At 42.0% G+C, this 18,911-nt stretch overlaps 1 protein-coding gene across 7 annotated transcripts; it reads left to right on the top strand.

Moving 5' to 3' along the window:
• The first annotated feature begins 193 nt into the window (after positions 1–193).
• Positions 194–18,182, top strand: HNRNPD (heterogeneous nuclear ribonucleoprotein D). 7 transcript variants are annotated; one of them, XR_014791956.1, is made up of 10 exons: positions 194–601; positions 7,395–7,563; positions 7,702–7,863; positions 12,635–12,766; positions 14,587–14,686; positions 15,202–15,348; positions 15,726–15,822; positions 16,571–16,668; positions 16,978–17,084; positions 17,849–18,182. XR_014791956.1 is itself a non-coding variant. In XM_084855451.1 (9 exons), the coding sequence occupies exons 1-8, from the start codon at positions 399–401 to the stop codon at positions 16,620–16,622; spliced, it is 1,062 nt and encodes a 353-aa protein (XP_084711577.1). In that variant the 5' UTR covers positions 194–398; the 3' UTR covers positions 16,623–16,668; positions 17,849–18,182. The 7 variants fall into 7 exon arrangements, 4 of the variants coding, with proteins under 4 accessions (XP_084711577.1, XP_084711579.1, XP_084711578.1 ...); XR_014791957.1 differs by lacking the exon at positions 15,726–15,822; XM_084855451.1 differs by lacking the exon at positions 16,978–17,084.
• The last annotated feature ends 729 nt before the right edge of the window (positions 18,183–18,911 follow it).

Raw genomic sequence — 18,911 nt, 5'->3', positions numbered from 1 at the left:
ATTTCAGAAACCTGTGGAGCGACTCAACAGCTTGACGTCCGGGCGCTGGATAGACCGTCTCCATAGGCCAGGTTGGCGTCGCTCTAGCTCCCTCTCTATGGCGCAGCAGCCGAGGGACGCGCGGGCGAGTGAAGACGCGCGGGGAGAGGGGGCGTCGGTCACGTGACTGCGCCGCCGCATTCCTTCCGTCAGCCATTTTAGGTTGGGATCATCGAGGCGGCGCCATTAAAGTGAGAAAGGAGGGAAACCGCCAGGAGCCCGCGCTTCGCCGCTACGCAGGCGTCGCAGCTGGAGCTGGCGGAGCCTTGATCCCCGTCGCGAGCGGCCGGCCTCCCACCGCCAGGTTCCTCCGCCGCCTTCTCGCAAGACCGGCCGGCCGGCCCCACTCGGCGGCCGCGATGTCGGACCAGCAGTTCGCCGGAGACGCGGAGGGTGCGGAGGGTGCGGAGCAGACCGAGCAGCTTGAAGGTGTCGCGGGCAGTGGCGGCGGCGGCAACAGCGCGGAAGGCGGCGGCGGCGGGGGAGGAGGCGGCGGCGGCGGCGGCTCAGGCGAGTCGGAGGGAGCCAAAATTGACGCGAGCAAGAACGAGGAGGACGAAGGGTGAGTAGACGGCCTGCTGGGCGGCGGAGCGGGGGGAGTGGCGGCGGCCCCATCCCGCCGAATGTTACTCGGGGCAGTGCTGCTTGGCTTACTCCCGAGTAGAAGGGTGCACGCTGTTACGGGGAAGGGATGGAGGCTGGCGGCGTGCGGCAGCGGGCAATTGCTTTTTACGGGAGCTTGCTCCCAAGCTGGGGCGGCTCGGCCGCTCGCGCATCGCCACCGTCGCCTCTTCCATCTCCTCTCCCCCCGCGCCCGGTAGTGCTAGGATGGCTGCGCCGGCGGTGGCGGTGCTTGAGGCTGCCGTACAGGAAGGAGAGGAGGAGGTGGGCGATGCGGTATCTTCTCCTTATCTCATTGTGCATCTTTCAAATTAAACTGGGAGCAAAGAAGCTGAACTTGGCGCCTGAGGCAACGTAAGAATAGCTACTGGGAAGGCCTACGAGCAGTTTGTTCGGTTTTTTTTGGGGGGGGGCAAGATGTGGCCTGGAAATAGTTTTATGGTAATAGAGTACATATCTTTGTAGTCTATATTAGCGAGTCCCGCGTAACCGCCCCCCCCCCCCGTGGTGCCGCCTGGAAGTCGGATCCACTTCACCCGGATGCGCGCTTAAAAAAAAAAAAAACACCTGCTGTCTACCCGTTTTGTAAATCAGGAGGGTTGAAAGGGGACTATTAAGGGGTAACCGGATGAAGTGATCTAGAGTGTGTGCTGCTGGATGGTTTTCCACACCTCCACTGAGAATAGTGGAAGAGCAGTGAATTCAAATTGTAAGGTCCTTGGGGCAGGGAGGGACCTTTTATTTTAAGTTACTTTGAAAAGTAGCACGTATGTTGATGCTGCTATAAAAATAGCATACGTTTTATAAATTTATAAATGTAAATTTTCAGGGGGAAAATTGCAGTAGTAGACAAGCTCTGAGAAAGTTGTAGTTTTTTTTCTTGTTCTTAGAAGAAAAACCTAACGGCTTTTGGAACTTGCTTTAGATTTGGGAGTTGTGTTTGAATTATCTTTGAGATGAATTACTGGTTCCTGGCCATATGCAAGGCAGCATTACTGACAAATGTAGATGTGTGTAGTCACAGCATTTAAAAGAGGGGGTATGCAGGGAGTCAGTTGATTAAGTAATTTTGGGGTACTGTACAGCTGTGGTCTTAACCATGTAAATGGAAGACGACTGTGATTTTAAGTAAATAGTCCTCGATATTTATGTGTGTGTGAGATAATATAAAGACTAGTAGTGCAGCTGTGACTGTCAAATACAGCAGTTAGCTAACAGGTTTTTTGGGTATATCCACCAGTTTTTTGAAGCCTGTGTATGCTATAAGGATTGTCCCTCCTGTGTGAAGTCTAACTTGTGCAGATTGTACAAAAGACAGTCATAGGTTTTTACATCTTGTCTAGGAAATCAGTAGCGTAGATGATTCTGAAGTTGAGGAGAGGGAATTTTTAGCTCTCAAAATGAACGTGAAACTTTCCCTTGAATCCACATCTGTTCCATCATGAAACTTACCCTAGTTTCCTGTGACCCCATGGCACTGTCATCTGTATTCTTTAGACCCATTCCTTATATTAGGAAGTTCTTCTTGAAGATAATACTAGAGCTCATTGCCATTTCTCATAATGATATCAGCAAGATGCTGTATTGCTAAATTGGCATTCAGTCAATTAAGTTGTCCACCTGCAAGCAGCTTTCTTATTTGATGGCTTTTGATCCTTGTTAACGATGACTGTGTGGTGTATAAGTATAATACCACGTTCCCTCATAATGCATATTGTACACCTTGTATAACACATGAAAAAATGCTAAGGTTATGTAGTGAAGAAGCTTAGCACTGGCTATCCATAGCTTTTTGTAGCTTGTACATAAACAACTAGCTCTGGTGATAGTCATTCATGCCTTTGTAAGAGCATTGTAATCTGCTCTGCAGGAGGGCTGCCATAGAGCTTTGGCTGAGATAAAATGTTTCAAGGTCTCTCCTATTGGGATGGATCACTGGGATCATTAACACCAGTTCTCTTGTACATTCATTGGGTCCCTGTTTTCATTCTGGTTCAATTTAAAGACATCTTAAAGAGTTAATAATTGGCACCAGCATAAAGTGAGACAGCCTCTGCCAGTATTTTCTGTAACTAAGTTCAAATGTGGGAACACTTGTGAGCACTCACTTGCTATCTGTAGTCAAGCTAGGGCTATTGAAGCATGCTCAACTATGGAACCTCATCATCCTGGAAACTTGTCAAATCCCTGTGTGCTACTTTATATGTTAGAGTGATTGTCATTAGCATCCTGAATGCTTAACCACTTGTGTGAAGCTATGCCCACATAGATTGAACCAATTTCTGGGTATCAGTTGTACTGCCCTGATAAAGAAGGCCTCAGTGCCTTTATTCTAGCTGGAGTTTCACCACAGATTTTTGGAAGGGTTGGGATGAGGGTGGTTTTAGCATTTGTAATGGGCTTTGACTTTAAAATACTACTACCTTCCCAAAGCTTTGGTGTGGGTTAGGCTACAAATTAAATGTATAATGAATGAGCATTCATGCATATGAGAAGCTTTTTTTAGTAGCTGTCTTTTTCTGTCTATAAACATACAGTGTCTGCATTTGGACAATCTTATTGCAACTTATTAAGCTGTGATATGAATCTTTTGCCAATGCATCCAGTCCCCTCATTTCTTGTCTTGTGTGAGCCACGATTAAACTAGCAAGTTAACCATTACATAGTCTCTTGTTTCAGAAGAAGCCAAGATCCTAAACCACGGTTTGAAGTTTGTTTGGATCCTGGCTTGCTCCAAAGATGGTAACTTAGTTTCCTGGTTCAACTGGAACAGGAAACTGTGTTTAATTGAATACTTCTTTATTGCATTCAGGTGTGCTGAGGGGCTACATGCATAAGAAAAAAGGCTCATTTCTATCATGGCTTAATAAGGCAAGATATAGTCATCCAAACTGGGCCACTGTGTTCTACTGTATTCTTCCTAAACAGAGCAGGCAAAAATCTACAAGAATATGCATTCATGCTCTACTAACATGCCAACACTAGACAAGACTTCTCTACGCACGTTACTACTTTGTACCACTGGACTGTGTTCATTCTTAGAACTTTGAGAAACCTTGCTGTTCTATGAATGCGTTTCTAGTCTTGTCTTTCCAATTTAGTTCTTAATGTCCAGAGTTGCCACTGGAAAAATATAATAGAGGCTTAGACCTAGATTTGAGCCTGGAACTTCAAATTTAATATTAGGAAGCTATTTGCCTCAAAAATATTAATGCTTTTTGTGCAAGATAGTATCGTCAATGTAATAATATGGTAGGTAGGGTGTTTAGATTGTTTTATAATTCTGCTCATATATTAAGACAAGGTTTTGCTCTAGTGTCTGAATAGTATTTTCTAGAGGAAGTGAGCTATGCCTACAGCCCATGGAAGCAATAGTGCCTTATATTTCTGCCTTTCACTCTCTGTGGTTATAAAAGCCTTGGCATAATTTTTAATTGGCAGGGATCATCTTCTCCTGTAATACTCACGTTGTGAAATGTTTAATTCTTGCATCACTTCATGGATAAAGAATGTAATATATTAGGGGAGCAATCCTATGGTCGCTAGACAGCAGCTAGATGGCCATAGGATATCTTCTTTTCCAGGAACCGACCTCTCCCCACTTCCGTGCTGCCTCGGAGGCAGTGCGGAACAGCCCTGTCTTCTGCGCTTGCAAGAGGAGTGCGGAGCAGCCAAAAAGGGGTGTGTCTGGGGTGTTCCGGGGTGGGGAGGGCGGAAATGCCTGTACAACACATCCAATGTGTTGTACTGCAGCCTCTTTTTCTGCTCTGCCCTCCCGTGGCTGGATAGCTGCATTTGGCTGTCTAGCTGAAAATGCAGGGCAGGGGGAGCACGGAGGGAACGATCCCCTCCATGCTCCTCCTGTACTGCACTGGATAAGCAGTTGCCGAGTTCGGAGACAGCTGCCTGTCTGGATAGGATTGCGTCCCAGATGTACAAGGTAGCCTACAAGGGGATCTGAAGACATATCGGCATTGCAGGTAATCCTGTTTGTGTTTGAGTGGCAGCACATGGGCTTTTGGATGGCTGTTCTTTCATTGTTGTTACTGAGAATTGTGTCCATTGAATGCATGGTTTTTCAGAGTTGATAGAAGAACTGTTCTCCGAGAATGTTGGCTGGGGCTTCTGGTAGGCTTGTCTAGGCCCTGCCAGCTTCTAAAAATGTCTGGGTATTGGTTGCCTCTGCATTCAGGAGGGAAGGTGTTGATGCTGAAATAATGCAAGTGTGAAAAGTACAAGGAAAGAAAAACGATCTCCTGTTCTGCAGTTCTTGGCTTTTTGAACAAGAGGTTCAAAAAGCCAAGGTGTTGTGGTAATGTTACACTATTAAAACCATAATGATATGACTTTATTGTGTAAACTGCTCTGGGTTGTTGTTGCTTTTTTGAAGAAGTGTGTGGTATTAAAAGCAAAAGAAATTAGCGCCAGTGCAGCATACCAGGTATTTGTTGCAAATGCCTCAAATCTATTCCTGATCCAAGAAACCCTGATTTGTCTTTGTTTCTCTTACTGTGTTTTTTTAGAGGTCTTTTTTGGTCTGGCTGTGCACATGGTGGTTCCATAGTCTAGTAATTCAGATGCAGAATTTGACAACCTAAAGGGGAAAGAACCAAATGTTTTGGTTCAGTGTGGCACACATTACTACATAAGCAGGCTAATACAAAATGTTTTGGGCTAGCTACTTTTGTCAACTTTTTGCAAGGCTATAAAAAGTGTCTAATGGGGGATTGTAGGGGGAGTATTTTCCTTAGGTTCTACAACGCATCATTGGTCAGAGTCAAAAGTTGTCTTTGGCGCCAGATTCAAAACTAGTACCTTTGTCCCTCTGCATAAACTTAAGTATGTGTCTACACAAGCTTACTTTTCGCATGAATCACTCCTGAAAATAGCTTCAGGAAATGTGCAACTTGTCTGATTTCTCTTACTGTTCTCAATTAGCACTCAGTTTCATTGTTTCTTTCATGTGTTCAGGCCCAGCAATGGGGTGCTACTTCTAGCAGTGGCACATTTTGCACCACATGGTGCTTCAGGGAAAGCCGCTGTATAAGGTCCAGCCTTAAGATAAGGAACTCCCTGGCTGCTTGGTTGGAGGTAAAGGGGCAGACTGATAAAGAAGACTGGTGTATACCTTTTTTGAGTAGAGTTGCTGGAACTGACAGTATTTTTCTTTCCTGTTTTCATCTTGGAACTATTTAGCATTACATTTTCCCCAGTGTTTGGGAAGTTTTGGAGCAGGTAGTGCATTCAATAGTTCCCTGATTGTAGATGCCTTTTGTCTGTCTCTGCTGTGCTGGGAGTGGCTGAACACGTCTTGCCTTTTGATTTAGAAGTTGCTGTTATGATATATATTTGACTTGGTCTGTCATCACAATATCCATGCATGACAATCCTTCATTATAAACTAGTTCATACAGGAATGAATTCAGTAGATTTCCTTGTTGAATTTTTTGTCTTGGAACCTATTGCCATAATCAACCCAGCTAGTTTGTGCAATACAGCCTTCATTCACAGACTTGTGGAACTGAAACTGACATGTTGATACTAGCATGTTTTACTTGGTGTAAAACTTTACTTTTGGCATGCTGCATTTAGACAGACTGGTTTATGTTTGCAGTAAGCTCTGAGAAACCCATCACTGTGTTTTGTTGCAGTAGAATAGAAGCAACTTTGGATGTGAATATGTAAGCAGAACCAACCAGTTGTGTGGGCCATGCCGAGATGGCAGTGTGATTTTATCTTGTGTAGGGAAGCTTGCAGCTACGGGAAGTATATTTGGGCGCAATCCGATGTATATTTAGACAGAAAAATTTATTTATTTATTACAATTATATCCTGCCATTTTTCCTCTTTAAGAAACCCAAGGCAGCGTACATAATCCTCCTCCTCTCCATTTTATCCCCACAACAACAACCCTGTGAGGTAGGTTGGGCTGAGAGTCTGTGACTGGCCCAAAGTCACCCAGTGAGCTTCCATGGCCGAGTGGGGACTAGAACCCGGATCTCCCGGCTCCCAGTCCAACACTCTCGCCACTACACCACACTGGCTCTCCTAGCCATGCTGGCTGGGGCATGCTGGGAGTTGTAGTCCTTTTTTCTGTCTAAACATGCATAGGATTGTGCCCTTAGGCTGTTAAGGTGCACATTACTTTTGTCAGGCTGTTAACAGAATGGAGGAGGGAGTGTGGTTTTGCTGTGGCCACAGCACTTGAGCTGATCGTAATTCTGGTTGGTTTCAGTATTCAGTTCACTAGAAGGGTTATGTCTGGCACCATCTGAGAGAGCCTCCCCAGGCTGCTTGGCTGGGTAGTTGGGTTTATGGGATGGGAGCGATCACTAGGCTTAGGCCACTTGTGTTTTGGGGTGAGGTTTCTAATGGCTGTTCACATTGCTCTGCTACTGTTCTAGCAAAACCCATTAAATCTTCCCTTCATGCAGTGATAATCTTATAATGGTGATCACAGTAATGTAAATAGCCTATCTGTCCTAGGAACGGCTATTAGGGCATGGAATGTATGTCAGACATTGCATTTAGTTTTGTAGTGCACACGGGTCACAGTACAAGGTTGTGGAATTGGACTACTTGTTCTTAAAGGTATTCCTAATCTAGTAACCTTAAAGTCAACTAACACATTTCTCAAATAAATAGATGGAGTATTGGTAATGGCTAGCATACTGAAGTTCACAATTTGAACAATTATTAATGGTTAAAATTTTAATATTTATTTGTGTCTGTAGGAAAATGTTCATCGGAGGCCTTAGCTGGGATACTACAAAGAAAGATCTTAAAGACTACTTCACAAAATTTGGTGAAGTTGTGGACTGCACCCTGAAGTTAGACCCTATTACAGGCCGGTCAAGAGGTTTTGGCTTCGTGCTTTTCAAAGAATCTGAGAGTGTGGACAAGGTATGTTTGTTTTTGAGGCATTTTGTTACTATTGAAACAATGCCAAATCATCTAGCATTAGTTCTTGCATAATGAAAAGATTGTTTAAGATGCTTTGTTTGGAAAGGCTTGTTTTTTTTAAGTTGTAACTGCTTACAGGTCATGGATCAGAAAGAGCACAAACTGAATGGCAAAGTGATTGATCCCAAAAGAGCTAAAGCAATGAAAACAAAAGAGCCAGTTAAAAAGATTTTTGTTGGTGGCTTGTCTCCAGATACACCTGAAGAGAAAATAAGGGAATACTTTGGAGGTTTTGGTGAGGTAAGTCAGTTACCCAGTCTGTTTGTGTAGTGTTGTCATCCTATTTAAAGAAATCTTTATCAGTTTATTAAATCTACCAAATTTGAATAAGAATAAAACTGAAAATACTTGTATTTAGCTTTTTCGCACATGTATTTCTGTTTTGATTTTTCACTTGCTTTAATCTCCACGGTTTTAATTTTTATTGATAACCTTCCATAAAACATCAGTTATTGTGTTGTATACAAGTACCATATGTAAATAAATACAAGCGTTTCTTCATGTGTGTGAGAAGGGGGAATGCCTCTTCTAAGATGGTGTGTTCCAACAGTTTCTGTAAATGCATTAAAAATATTATTTTTAAAAAACCAGCCAGGTTAAAAGGAGGGCAGGTTTTTTTAGTTGGAAAGGGGTTTTTTAGTTTGTTATTCAAGCAATTAAACGTTGCAACTCATTTTTTACATCATTTTAGCTTGAGCATTTTATAAACTGCTCTTACAAGCATACTAGCACAATAGTTTAAGCCAGAAAAATGGTCTCCATGCCAGCATTACATGAAACTTGAAGCTACTATATGAATATTGTGACCAGATGCCACTGTCATAATCTCCTTGGTCATCTACCGTGCAGGAACAGCTTTCTTTTTGGACAGCCGGGATATTTGTCCAGGAACTTGCTCTAAGGGGTAACAAGTAGTTATTTCTTCACTATGCCCCAGCTTCATTTACTGTGTTTCAGACCTAGCCATTACCCTCCAATAATGATGTGTCCACATCTGGGCAGAGGGGACCGGACCAATCAAGGATGCTTTTTCCTTAAGGCTTTCTGCTGTTCCCATTAGCAAATTCAGAACGTATTTGGGGATAAGTTGTTATACTTTGTACGTGGAAAGCTGGTCCTCAAACGGTTGTGCAAGCTGCTTTAAGTTCTTGGCTTGCTGTCTGTAATGGAACAATTGACCTCCTTGGCAAATGTGGGAAAGGAGTCAGCAAAAAAGCATATTTGGAAGATTGGCAAGCCATGAAAATCTGGAGCCTTCCATTTAGAGTCACCACAAGAATTGCAGTATGGATCGCAGTTAGGAGCTGTTGTAGAACCAAATGTAGGGTTAATAATATTGCAATAGAAAGAGAATAATGCAACAGGCTATATTTAATTGGTCCCTTGAAAGGAAGTGTAACCAATCTGACTGTAGTATTACATAAAAATATGAGAGCCCTACTGGGTCAGAGGAGGGGTTCATCTAGTTCAGTGTTCTGTTTCCAGCAGCGCCAGCTGGATGCGTTCATGCTCTGCTTGTGGCCTACCTCGAGGCAACAGTCCTCTCCCTCCAGCATCTGGTCTTCAGAGGTATATTGCCTCTGAATATAAAGGTTCTACTATATATGTCTTACAGATCTTTCTAAGCTATCCAGGGAACCTTTTTCAGCTAAGGGAAAGGTTCCTCCAGTGCAAGCACCGGGTCATTACTGACCCCTAGAGGGATGCCACTTATGCTGGCGTTTTCATGGCAGACTGTAGTGGGGTGGTTTGCCATTGCCTTCCCCAGTCGTGACCACCTTTCCCCCAGCAAGCTGGGTACTCATTTTACCGACCTCGGAAGGATCGAAGGCTGAGTTGACCTGAGCCGGCTACCCGAGACCCGGCTTCTGCTGGGATCGAACTCAGGTCGTGGGGAGAGTTTCAGTTGCAATACTGCCGCCTACCACTCTGCGCCACACGAAGCTCTTTTTTTCAGCTAACGAGCAGGGTAAAAATGCATTTAATCACATAAAATAATAGTAAACTAATAGCAATTTCAATTTTGACGTCAGTTCTTACGTAGCCAGAATGGCACCATCCATATACATGAGGGAAATATTAGCAGGTTTGCAGAAATACAAAGGTATTTAGACAAAACCCTCTAAGTTGCTGGGTGGGTGGAAATCCTGAAAATAGCTTGGTGAATCTGAGTATGCTCTGTTGTCATGAAATGCTGACTGACTGTTAAGGGGAGCGGGTGGGAACAGGAAATGGGGAGGAGGAATAGAATGTTTGGTATCCTGAACAGGGACCACTCCATATAGCGCTGTAATGTTTTATTGTAGGTTCCACTTGTTTAGCTATAATGGCTAATAGCTGTTGATACACTTATTCTTGGTCTATTCCCCTTTCTTAAAAAAGCCATCTAAACTAGTGGCCATAATCACATCATCCAGCAGTGACTTCCATAAGTGAACTGTTGTGTAAAACAGTGCTTTTGCTTCTTACCTACTGAACTTTGGAGAGAAGTTAGATTAACAGGTCTGTCATTTCCTTGATTTCCCTTCCACCCTCCTAATCCCTTTTTAAAAATTTTGACATTGGCGTTGGATGTTACTTCAGTATATTCCATAGTGACAGCCAATACAAAGAAATCATTACTCCTTCAGTAATCTTCTTTTCTCACCTCCTAATGGCGCAGTCCTATGCATGTTTAGACGGAAAAAAACTTTTTTCCATCTAAACATGCATAGGATTTCACCCTAAATGACAAAAGATCCTATGACCTCTGGCTAATTTCTTGCTCTTGATATATTAAATAAATAGTTGCATGTATACATCTAACAACTTGCTCCTCATTTCCTCCTTTGCTTGCCTTACATCTATTTTGCAGGAGTCAGGAGCTTTAGTTAGGGGGTTGGATCCAGAGTGTCCCTTCCGTGAATGGAAAGGCTCCTTCCATTTTCAGAAAGGACTGAGATCCAGTGGAGGCTGCTCCTGGGGGAGGTGACCATTTTAGACATTTAGTTATTTTTACCCATAATGATTCTGTGACAGAATTTTCCCCCCTAAGATTTGTAATTTATTGTACTCAGTTGCCATTACCTCTTGCGTTGCCTGTTCTGTCCTTTCTATAGCTTTCATATCCAGGAATATCTGGTCCCTGTTGATTACTCATTTCAGATTCCTGATACAGTGGGATTATAATCTACTGTCTGCTGATACCAGGCATTTTAAGTCGTCCATCCTGGCTTTGAAATTTCTAACATTTGTATACAGACATATATAATTTTTTTCTGTCTTGTTTGCATACAATTTTTGCTCCGGTACGTTTGACTGTTTGGCACTCTATTGTCTCTGCATGCCTCTTACCGACTTCAATTTGAGGTCATCCCTAAATGAGGTCATCATTCACATCATCATCCCTAAGGGGATGAGCTACCAAAACCACACACTTCTTGGCTCTTGTTGGTTTTCCCCCAAAAGGCCATTGAAAAAGTCATCGGTGGCTTTTTGGATGTTATGCTTGTGTTGGTGGTAATTAGTTTCCAAAGCCTTAGGCTACTGCCAGCTCTGCTGAAATCAGTGGGAGCTTTGCCAGTGACTTCAGTGGGATGTGGAGTGCACTCTTCATCGTTTCAGTACAGAAGCGTAGTCCAATAAGTGACTCAGACAAATTCAAATTAAATATAAGAGTAGTAATGTCCGTAAGGCAAATCAGTGGAAATTGTTCATTTGCGGGTGAATTTCTGTCTCTTGTCAAGGGAGCTTGAGATTTGATAAGTATTCAAACTTCTGCTGAGTAGGTCAAATGTGGGTCACTTTTCCGTAAGAATTAAACTGGTTTTTAATGACTTACATTCACAGGCTTTTCTGGGTTTAGCATAGCTGTGTTCACTTTAAATTTAGTAATATGGGTTGGGTTCAGTTACCTGTTCATGCACTTGCCCTGAGGCACAGAGTCAATTCAGACATTATGCCAGACCATGGTTAAGGAAGCTTGCTGTGGCTTGGGATGTGTCTGAATTAACAAATGATAGTATACCCTCTCGAGGCCTGTGTGCCTAAAGACTGGAATCCTAAGCAGACAAGCGGCTCTAAACTATAGCTTGTCTATACGTGATTTAGGTTCTAAATTCTAAATCATGGTTAATGCAAACCATGGTTGGGCGTGAGGTCTGAATTTGAGCCAGACTGTTTGCTATCTGACTGCTCCCATCCTGTAGAGCTCTTGCTTTGAATTTTCAAAATGCACTCATCATGTGCTTTGAGTTACTGTCAACTAAAATGTAAGCTTTTGCTTCAGGGTGGGTGGATTTAAATCACCTTTCCTGTTGATACTTCGTATATTTCCTAAACAATGGTGCAACCCTGACCACTAAATCATGTTAAATTTGCAGCAAAATAGTGTTTCTTACAATAGGTGATGGCTTGTCTTTGCACTGTGTGCATTTTGTATGCTTTTTTAATTACAGAAGGAATGTCTTTTAAACCTTCCCATATAGGAAGGTTTAATGTCCAGTTGTCATGCCAGTTTGTGATTAAGAAGGGGATTATAGGGACCTGCACACTGGAAAGTTTTGCCTTCTTTCCAGTATTGCTTCTTGCTCTTTCACTCATCCATGGCCTATCTCCACTCTTACAAGAACAAAGTAGCACAAAATTAAATGTCCATGACTGATAGGTCAGAGTAAGATCTAATAGTTACTGGGCAAACTAGAGCAGTTTATTTCCATTGGGTGAAAATGAAATGAATATTTGGATGATAGAGTGTAAATATTCATATTTGAGAAATGATCAGATTGATTCTGCATTGACATAGAAAAGCCTACTTTAACTCAAGGTATCTGAAGGCATTGATACAGTTTGTAGAATAATTGTAGTGCTAACATGCTTATTCAGATTATTTAATAACTTAGTTGTTTAACAAGAACTTATATTTACATTAACTTTTTAAAAAACAATCTGATCTACATTTGTTAACTATTTAAAAAACACACTGATTTCATCCACCCTGTTTAGTTTGTTAATGCATGTATTTCTTGTTCAGGTGGAATCGATAGAGCTTCCCATGGACAACAAAACTAACAAGCGCCGTGGATTTTGCTTCATTACTTTCAAAGATGAAGATCCAGTGAAGAAGATTATGGAGAAAAAATACCACAACGTTGGTCTTAGTAAAGTATGTTTCAAGCTATGATTCCAGAACACCTTTGTTTTAGAAAGGGAATCCTGGTTTTGCTTGGCCTATAACATTTACTGCTGTATAAGTGTAGACAGAAGACAGTACAAATAGAATAGCTATTGATGGATGCCAGGAATGAAAAAACACTTGTAAAATCTGTGAACGTACCAGTGCAGCTGTTAGAAACATTTAAAACTCTCTTGTTTGGTGAACAAATAATTTGGATTTACTACCATCACACACTAATAGCAAACTTATTTCTGTGAGTCTTTATGTAGCCAAAATGGCACAAAAGGAAGGTAGCAGCAGGCTTGGGAGAATCCCGCGGTCTCTAAAAGAATACAGAACTCTCCGTGAATGGAATTTCCAAAACAGCCCCGTGAGGACTGAGTGAACATTCAGTGGGCACAGAATGCTGACTGACTGGAGGGGGAAAAACACCAGAAAATCAGGTGGGAGGGAGAACAGAGTAGAGTGGCTGGAAAGCTGAATCTGAGTGCTCTACGTAGCAACGTTCTGTGGTATATATTGAGTCTAATTCTGACATTCTTCTCTGACAAAAGTGTCTGGACTTTTAAATATTTATAATACTGTTTGATAGATGTGATGGTCATAAAGAAGCCTTTTTCTTAAGTTTATACTGGGTTATAATTGTCCTTGGTAACAGTGTTTATCTTCTCTTAATACAGGGCTGAGTAACATCTGAGGTCCGGGGGCTACATTTCACCCCCTGGAACCCTCTGGGTGTTGCACTCCCTCCCTTCCACCACCACAGAAACTGCATTTTCCATTTAAAACTGTGTGCAGGGAGCATGTGCCTTGTTTTCATGCAGAGGCACACTCCCAGAAGCTGTGGGGGAGGTTGATTTTGCATTTAAACAGAAAATGTGGCTTTTTTGCTGCTGCCACATCACTAAAATTCAGTGCCAACTTGGTGGGGTGGCAGCAGCTGCAAAAAATAATGGGGTGTGCATGCATGGTGCCCACCCCTGTCTTAATAGCAATTCCCCCCTTCTCTGCCAATAACTGGAGAGGGGTTTCCTTGGAGCATGCATCACTCTGCTGAATAGGTCATACAGTTTCTGGAGCAAAACTAGTTAGCTCTTATCAGCAAAGTTTTTGCTGCGTAAAAAAAATAATACTGAAGACCACCTAAAATATCCCTTCAATGTTTATAGTTCTTACTGATGTGTTTGTGAGAACTTGGCATTAACACATGGTCCATACGTAACAACAACCAGGAGGATGGGTTGTTGCCTTACCCTGAGTTTACCGATGATTTGTTTGCCAGACAATCATGCAAAGCCCAGCTTGTTCTTTTCAATTCCTGGGTTGTTCGATTCTGTCCTCCCTCCCAGTATTGCAAATGCCTTAGTGGTGCTGTAGTACTGGCATGTAGAGTGGCTGTTGGGTTTTTTTTACCATTCTTGCCTGCCACCTCTGTAGCCTGGCACAACAACCCATGGTTCTCTGGGTTCACACACAAGGACAGTCCAGAATTCACAACCCAGCAACGAACTATGGGTTCTCTTCCTAAGTTGTTTGTAACAAACAACCCAACATTCCAAGTTCTCATGTAACAACAACCCAGGATTCAACAACTTCTACTCAACCCATACTCTGGGTTGTCACTATGTGCGAACCAAGTCTAAATCTTGCATTGTTTGCTGTTGCAAATTATTTTTAAAACTGCATTACCAAATCTCATGATGATGCGATACCATATTCAGATTAATTCTGAAGAATGTAGAGTAGCTGCTTACAAGCACTTTGAGAAACAACAAACTACTTGTACAAGTTAGTTCTCATTCTTTCAGTGTGAAATAAAAGTAGCAATGTCGAAAGAACAGTATCAGCAGCAACAGCAGTGGGGAACTCGAGGGGGATTTGCTGGAAGGGCCCGTGGCAGAGGCGGAGGTAAGTTTATACATAACCGGCACTCTGATACTAAGCATAAATATCTGATGGAGGGGAGAAGGCCCCATGAGTGGGTGAGTATGTGTGCCTTAGAGTTGGTGCATGCCTTGGTGTTCTGTCATCAAGCATGTGTTTCTCAATTATTTTTAACTCACCAAACATATTTGTGAATTTAGGCCATCCACCTGAACACTAGCTTTGTTTCTTGGTGAAGATATTATTCTGTGTGTCACTTCTAGAAACTACTAACTGTCAGTCTTTTTAAGATCTTGAGGATCTTGGTTGCTGACAGGGGAAAGTTATGCTAGAACATAGTGGAGAGTTGGTTAACACAGTCCATTGTTTAGCACAATGAGGCCTAGTTGCTTGTGAATCAAAAAAACCCTAATCCTACCTACTTGCCTACCTACCGGAAATTAAACACATTGTGCTTGAAAATAGGGAATTTGCCTTCAGTTAAGTGGGAGTTTGTTTCCAGGCATTCTTGCAGTGATCCTCTCCTACTTCTGTTGCAGGCCCCAGTCAAAGCTGGAACCCAGGATACAGTAATTATTGGAATCAGGGGTATGGCAACTATGGATACAACAGTCAGGGATATGGTGGCTACGGAGGCTATGACTACACTGGCTACAACAACTATTATGGATATGGGGATTATAGCAGTAAGTATAGAGCTACTTAGTATGCCTTCCTGGGTTGATATTTTAAATACCAACAAATGCAGTGGGTTTGGGTGGTGACTGTCCAATCGAAGTCTAGAGTGTGCTTTTCTTTTGGTAGTTGAAAGGCACAGTTGAGTAGCATCTTAACACAAAATACTAGACCTGCTCTTAGCAGAGGAAATCTGTTCAAGACATTTGAAAGACTGACTACTTCACTAATGGAGTGTTAGTTGCATTTTGAAGAACTTGGAGCCCCCAACTACTTAGACTTCTGGGGAACAATTCTTAGGGTATGTCTGCACCAGAGCCCCTCTGCAGTTTATTTTTTTTGTTTTGTCCCTCATTTTGTTCCTATATTGCTCTTTGTGCGTTCGCAGTACACTGCACAAAGAACAGCCAAGGAACACTGAAGGGACAAGAGACGGAGGGAGAAACATGCTGGCTCAAGCAGAAAGCTGGTGCACCTACTCGCAAGTAAATTTACCTTGAAGTTGGGGAGAGTGGCAGGCAGTGTTCCTTACAGTGTCTATGCAGACATTTTCAGAGACACTAGCAGAAAGTTAAGACCTTTTTAATGACCTACTGACTTTCCTGTGATGTACCACTAATCAGGCATACCACCAGGGCCGTAGTGCACAGTCACTTGTGTATGAGAAATGCCATTCCTGTTTTGAATAGACGTCCTGTGATGGCAGTAAGACTGGGCTTTTAGTTTGCACTTGAATTTAAGTTGCCTTTAAAGGCTCCTTTGACGCTATAATCATTCTAATTCCAAAAAAAGTCCATATTGAAGCTCTGTCCTGGCCCTGCACTTCTGGTCATACGCTTGAAATGCTTGCTCCATACTCTCCTGCTGTGCTGTGAGACTCAAATCTACCTCATTATTACTACCAGCTTCTGAGAGATGCATTGTTGGAGTACCACCTTTTAACCTGATGCCTATCTGGCTGTATTTTGAGGATCTTAGATAAAGAAGTCTTTAATGAATTACCTTGTTGGGTTTGTGAAGGATGCATGGCATGCTGCTTCAGAATTAGAGTTTCGTATCAATGTATCTTGAATTGATGAGTTTGAGAAGACTCTGCTGTTCCAGATGTGTATACGTGATTCTAGTATGATGTGAAGAGCTTGCTTTTGGGTATTCTGATCTTGTATTTACAAAATAGATGATTCCCAGTGGCTTCTATAGTATTTGAGTCTTAAGCCTCTTTCCTGCATTTAGATCAGCAGAGTGGTTATGGGAAGGTGTCTCGGCGAGGAGGTCATCAAAATAGCTACAAACCGTACTAAATTATTCCATTTGGAGCCTATTCCAGACAGGTATGTTCTGCTTTTGTAAACTGCGTCCTAACTTTATAATTAATAGTAGTTTTCAAGTACATTGTGTAAGATATTGTAATGATTGATGTTTTAAAATTTCACAGCACCCAGAAGTGCTTACCGTAATGTAACGTAATGACTTTGAAGATAAGTAACACAGGTGCTCTTAAGCTTTTGCCTTTTGCCCTATAAATTAACAAGTCAGTAAAGTTAACAGGTAAAGTACTGCTAATGGGTACAAATTAAGGAATTGCAGCGAAACAGTATTGCCTACTAACTCTGATATTATACCTTGTTTGTACCCGCCAGCGGGAACTTCCTTGCAGGCCCTGTGTCGCGCTGACTTCCCGATTCTCACAGGCCCGCTCAATGCGGACAGGGTACGAGATGCTCACGCTCTCGAATGCTGCCGTTTGGTATGGTCTCTTCCAACATCCTGTATCAGCATTATAATAAAATGGATACTTCAAGCTTTGCCTTCACTTATTTCTTTGCTTGTAAAACAAACTACTTGTAATGTAATTTTAATGCATTTTTTACAGGCCCAGTAATGGTTAAATACATCAGCTTACTGAATAATTTTAACTGTTTGTTCTTCTAAGGATACAGCTTGTCTCTGGATTTTCCAGTCTTAATTTTATATTTTATTAATCTATTTTAATGCTTGCTTTTCCCATTTTTATAGACGTTGTAGCAGTAATTGCAAGATGTTCTTGAGCTGAAGTCCTGTTGTGTCAACGCCTCTGACTTTTCAATATATACCTATTTATAGTAGACACTTAACCCTTTCTCCTTGTTGTATTTCTTTTAATGGACAAGTAGTGCTGTTTAGCCGGCCAGTATAAGTCTTTAACAGAAGTGTTTGGGCCGAAAATAGCCACTCGCCTACTACTTGGTGGTGGTTGAGCATAAGGATTTGGGGAGATGCTTAATGGCATTTGGTGAATAAACAAGTATTTCTTAAATAATTTCAGATGTGGAAAGATCCTTGTTCAAACAGTGGTGCACATGTGGATTTCCAGCTCACGGACTCTCCTGTTCAGCTTTAATATAAAAAGCATACTTGATTAATGTTGATACAATATTTACGTAGTGGGATGTAGGGGTATCTAAACACTTTCTGTAACTTTGGCTAAAATTCATGTTCTTCACAAACTAAACTCTCTTTCTTTCTCTCTAGGTGGACAAGCAGTATTCTCATTTGAAGATTCATTTTGAGGTGGCTCATGCTGCCTGCTAATAGCAGTTCAAACTAAATTTTTTGTATCAAGTCCTTGAATTGGAAGTAAGATGTTGGTCCCTCTGAAGTTTGATTGCGTTCTCATTACAACAGAATTGCTTTCACCGTCTTATTTTTTTAATTGCTATGCTTAAAAATCAATTTGATTTATGCCCCACACCCATTTTGTTCCCCAGTATTGTAGAACAAGTCTTGTGTTTAAAGCCCAGTGTGACAGTGTCATGATGTAGTAGTGTCTTACTGGTTTTTTAATAAATCTTTTTGTACAAATGTGCATTGGCTTTCTTTTTCTCAGGAACAGAGAGGCATTTGGAAGTTCTGAAAATTATTGTTTCTTGTATTTCAAGTATTAAGCGGCTTCTGTATCTGCCTAGTGAAAGATTAAGGATGGCTTCGGCAGCTGTACACATTGGTTGTGGGCAACCACTTAGCACACGGCGCACATTCTTCTAGCAAAATGTAACTCCTTCCTGATTTTTTAATTTGGATTCTGCTGGAAGTAGAAGATAGGAAAGACTAAATGTATGAGCTGTTGGGCAGGAATCTGATTTGCTCCCAACCTTTTAGAATCATTAATGCTCAGCAAACTGAAGGGAGCTATAGCACACAAGCTAGACATATGATCACTGTATTAAAAGCATTACGTTTTTTTCTAGATTCCAAAAAGGTTGCCCTATTAGATAGGGCAGGATAGGCAACCCAGTGTTGTCCAGATACTTTGGACTACAACTCCCTGATTCCTGACTATTGGCCATTCTGGTTGGGGCTGATGGGAGTTGAGATCAAAAACATCAGGAGGTTATCTGCTTTCCTACCTCTGCTTTAGGGAATGCTGGTGGACATGTTGATTATTTAAGAGACTTTAATTCACACTTAAGGCTTTCAGGGGTGAAACTTGCTTACTGATATGTACTGCCAAGTGCAGCGTACCATTGAGTCCATTTCCCTAAACAAGTTCCTTCCAGTGTTGCAGACTGCTTAGGATCCAGTGTGACTACAAGTT

This window comes from Heloderma suspectum, chromosome 5 (genome assembly GCF_057233095.1).
Source record: "Heloderma suspectum isolate Gila_16-S chromosome 5, 16-S_ref, whole genome shotgun sequence".
In the NCBI taxonomy this organism is placed as follows: Eukaryota; Metazoa; Chordata; class Lepidosauria; order Squamata; family Helodermatidae; genus Heloderma; species Heloderma suspectum.
This window is presented reverse-complemented; position numbering and strand designations above follow the sequence as displayed.

Coding starts and splice junctions, on each gene's coding strand:
- HNRNPD (XM_084855451.1), top strand. CDS start 399: ATGTCGGACCAGCAGTTCGCCGGAGACGCGGAGGGTGCGGAGGGTGCG. Junction 14,687..15,201: donor GGCCCGTGGCAGAGGCGGAG/GTAAGTTTATAC, acceptor CTTCTGTTGCAG/GCCCCAGTCAAAGCTGGAAC. Junction 15,823..16,570: donor GCTGGTGCACCTACTCGCAA/GTAAATTTACCT, acceptor TCCTGCATTTAG/ATCAGCAGAGTGGTTATGGG.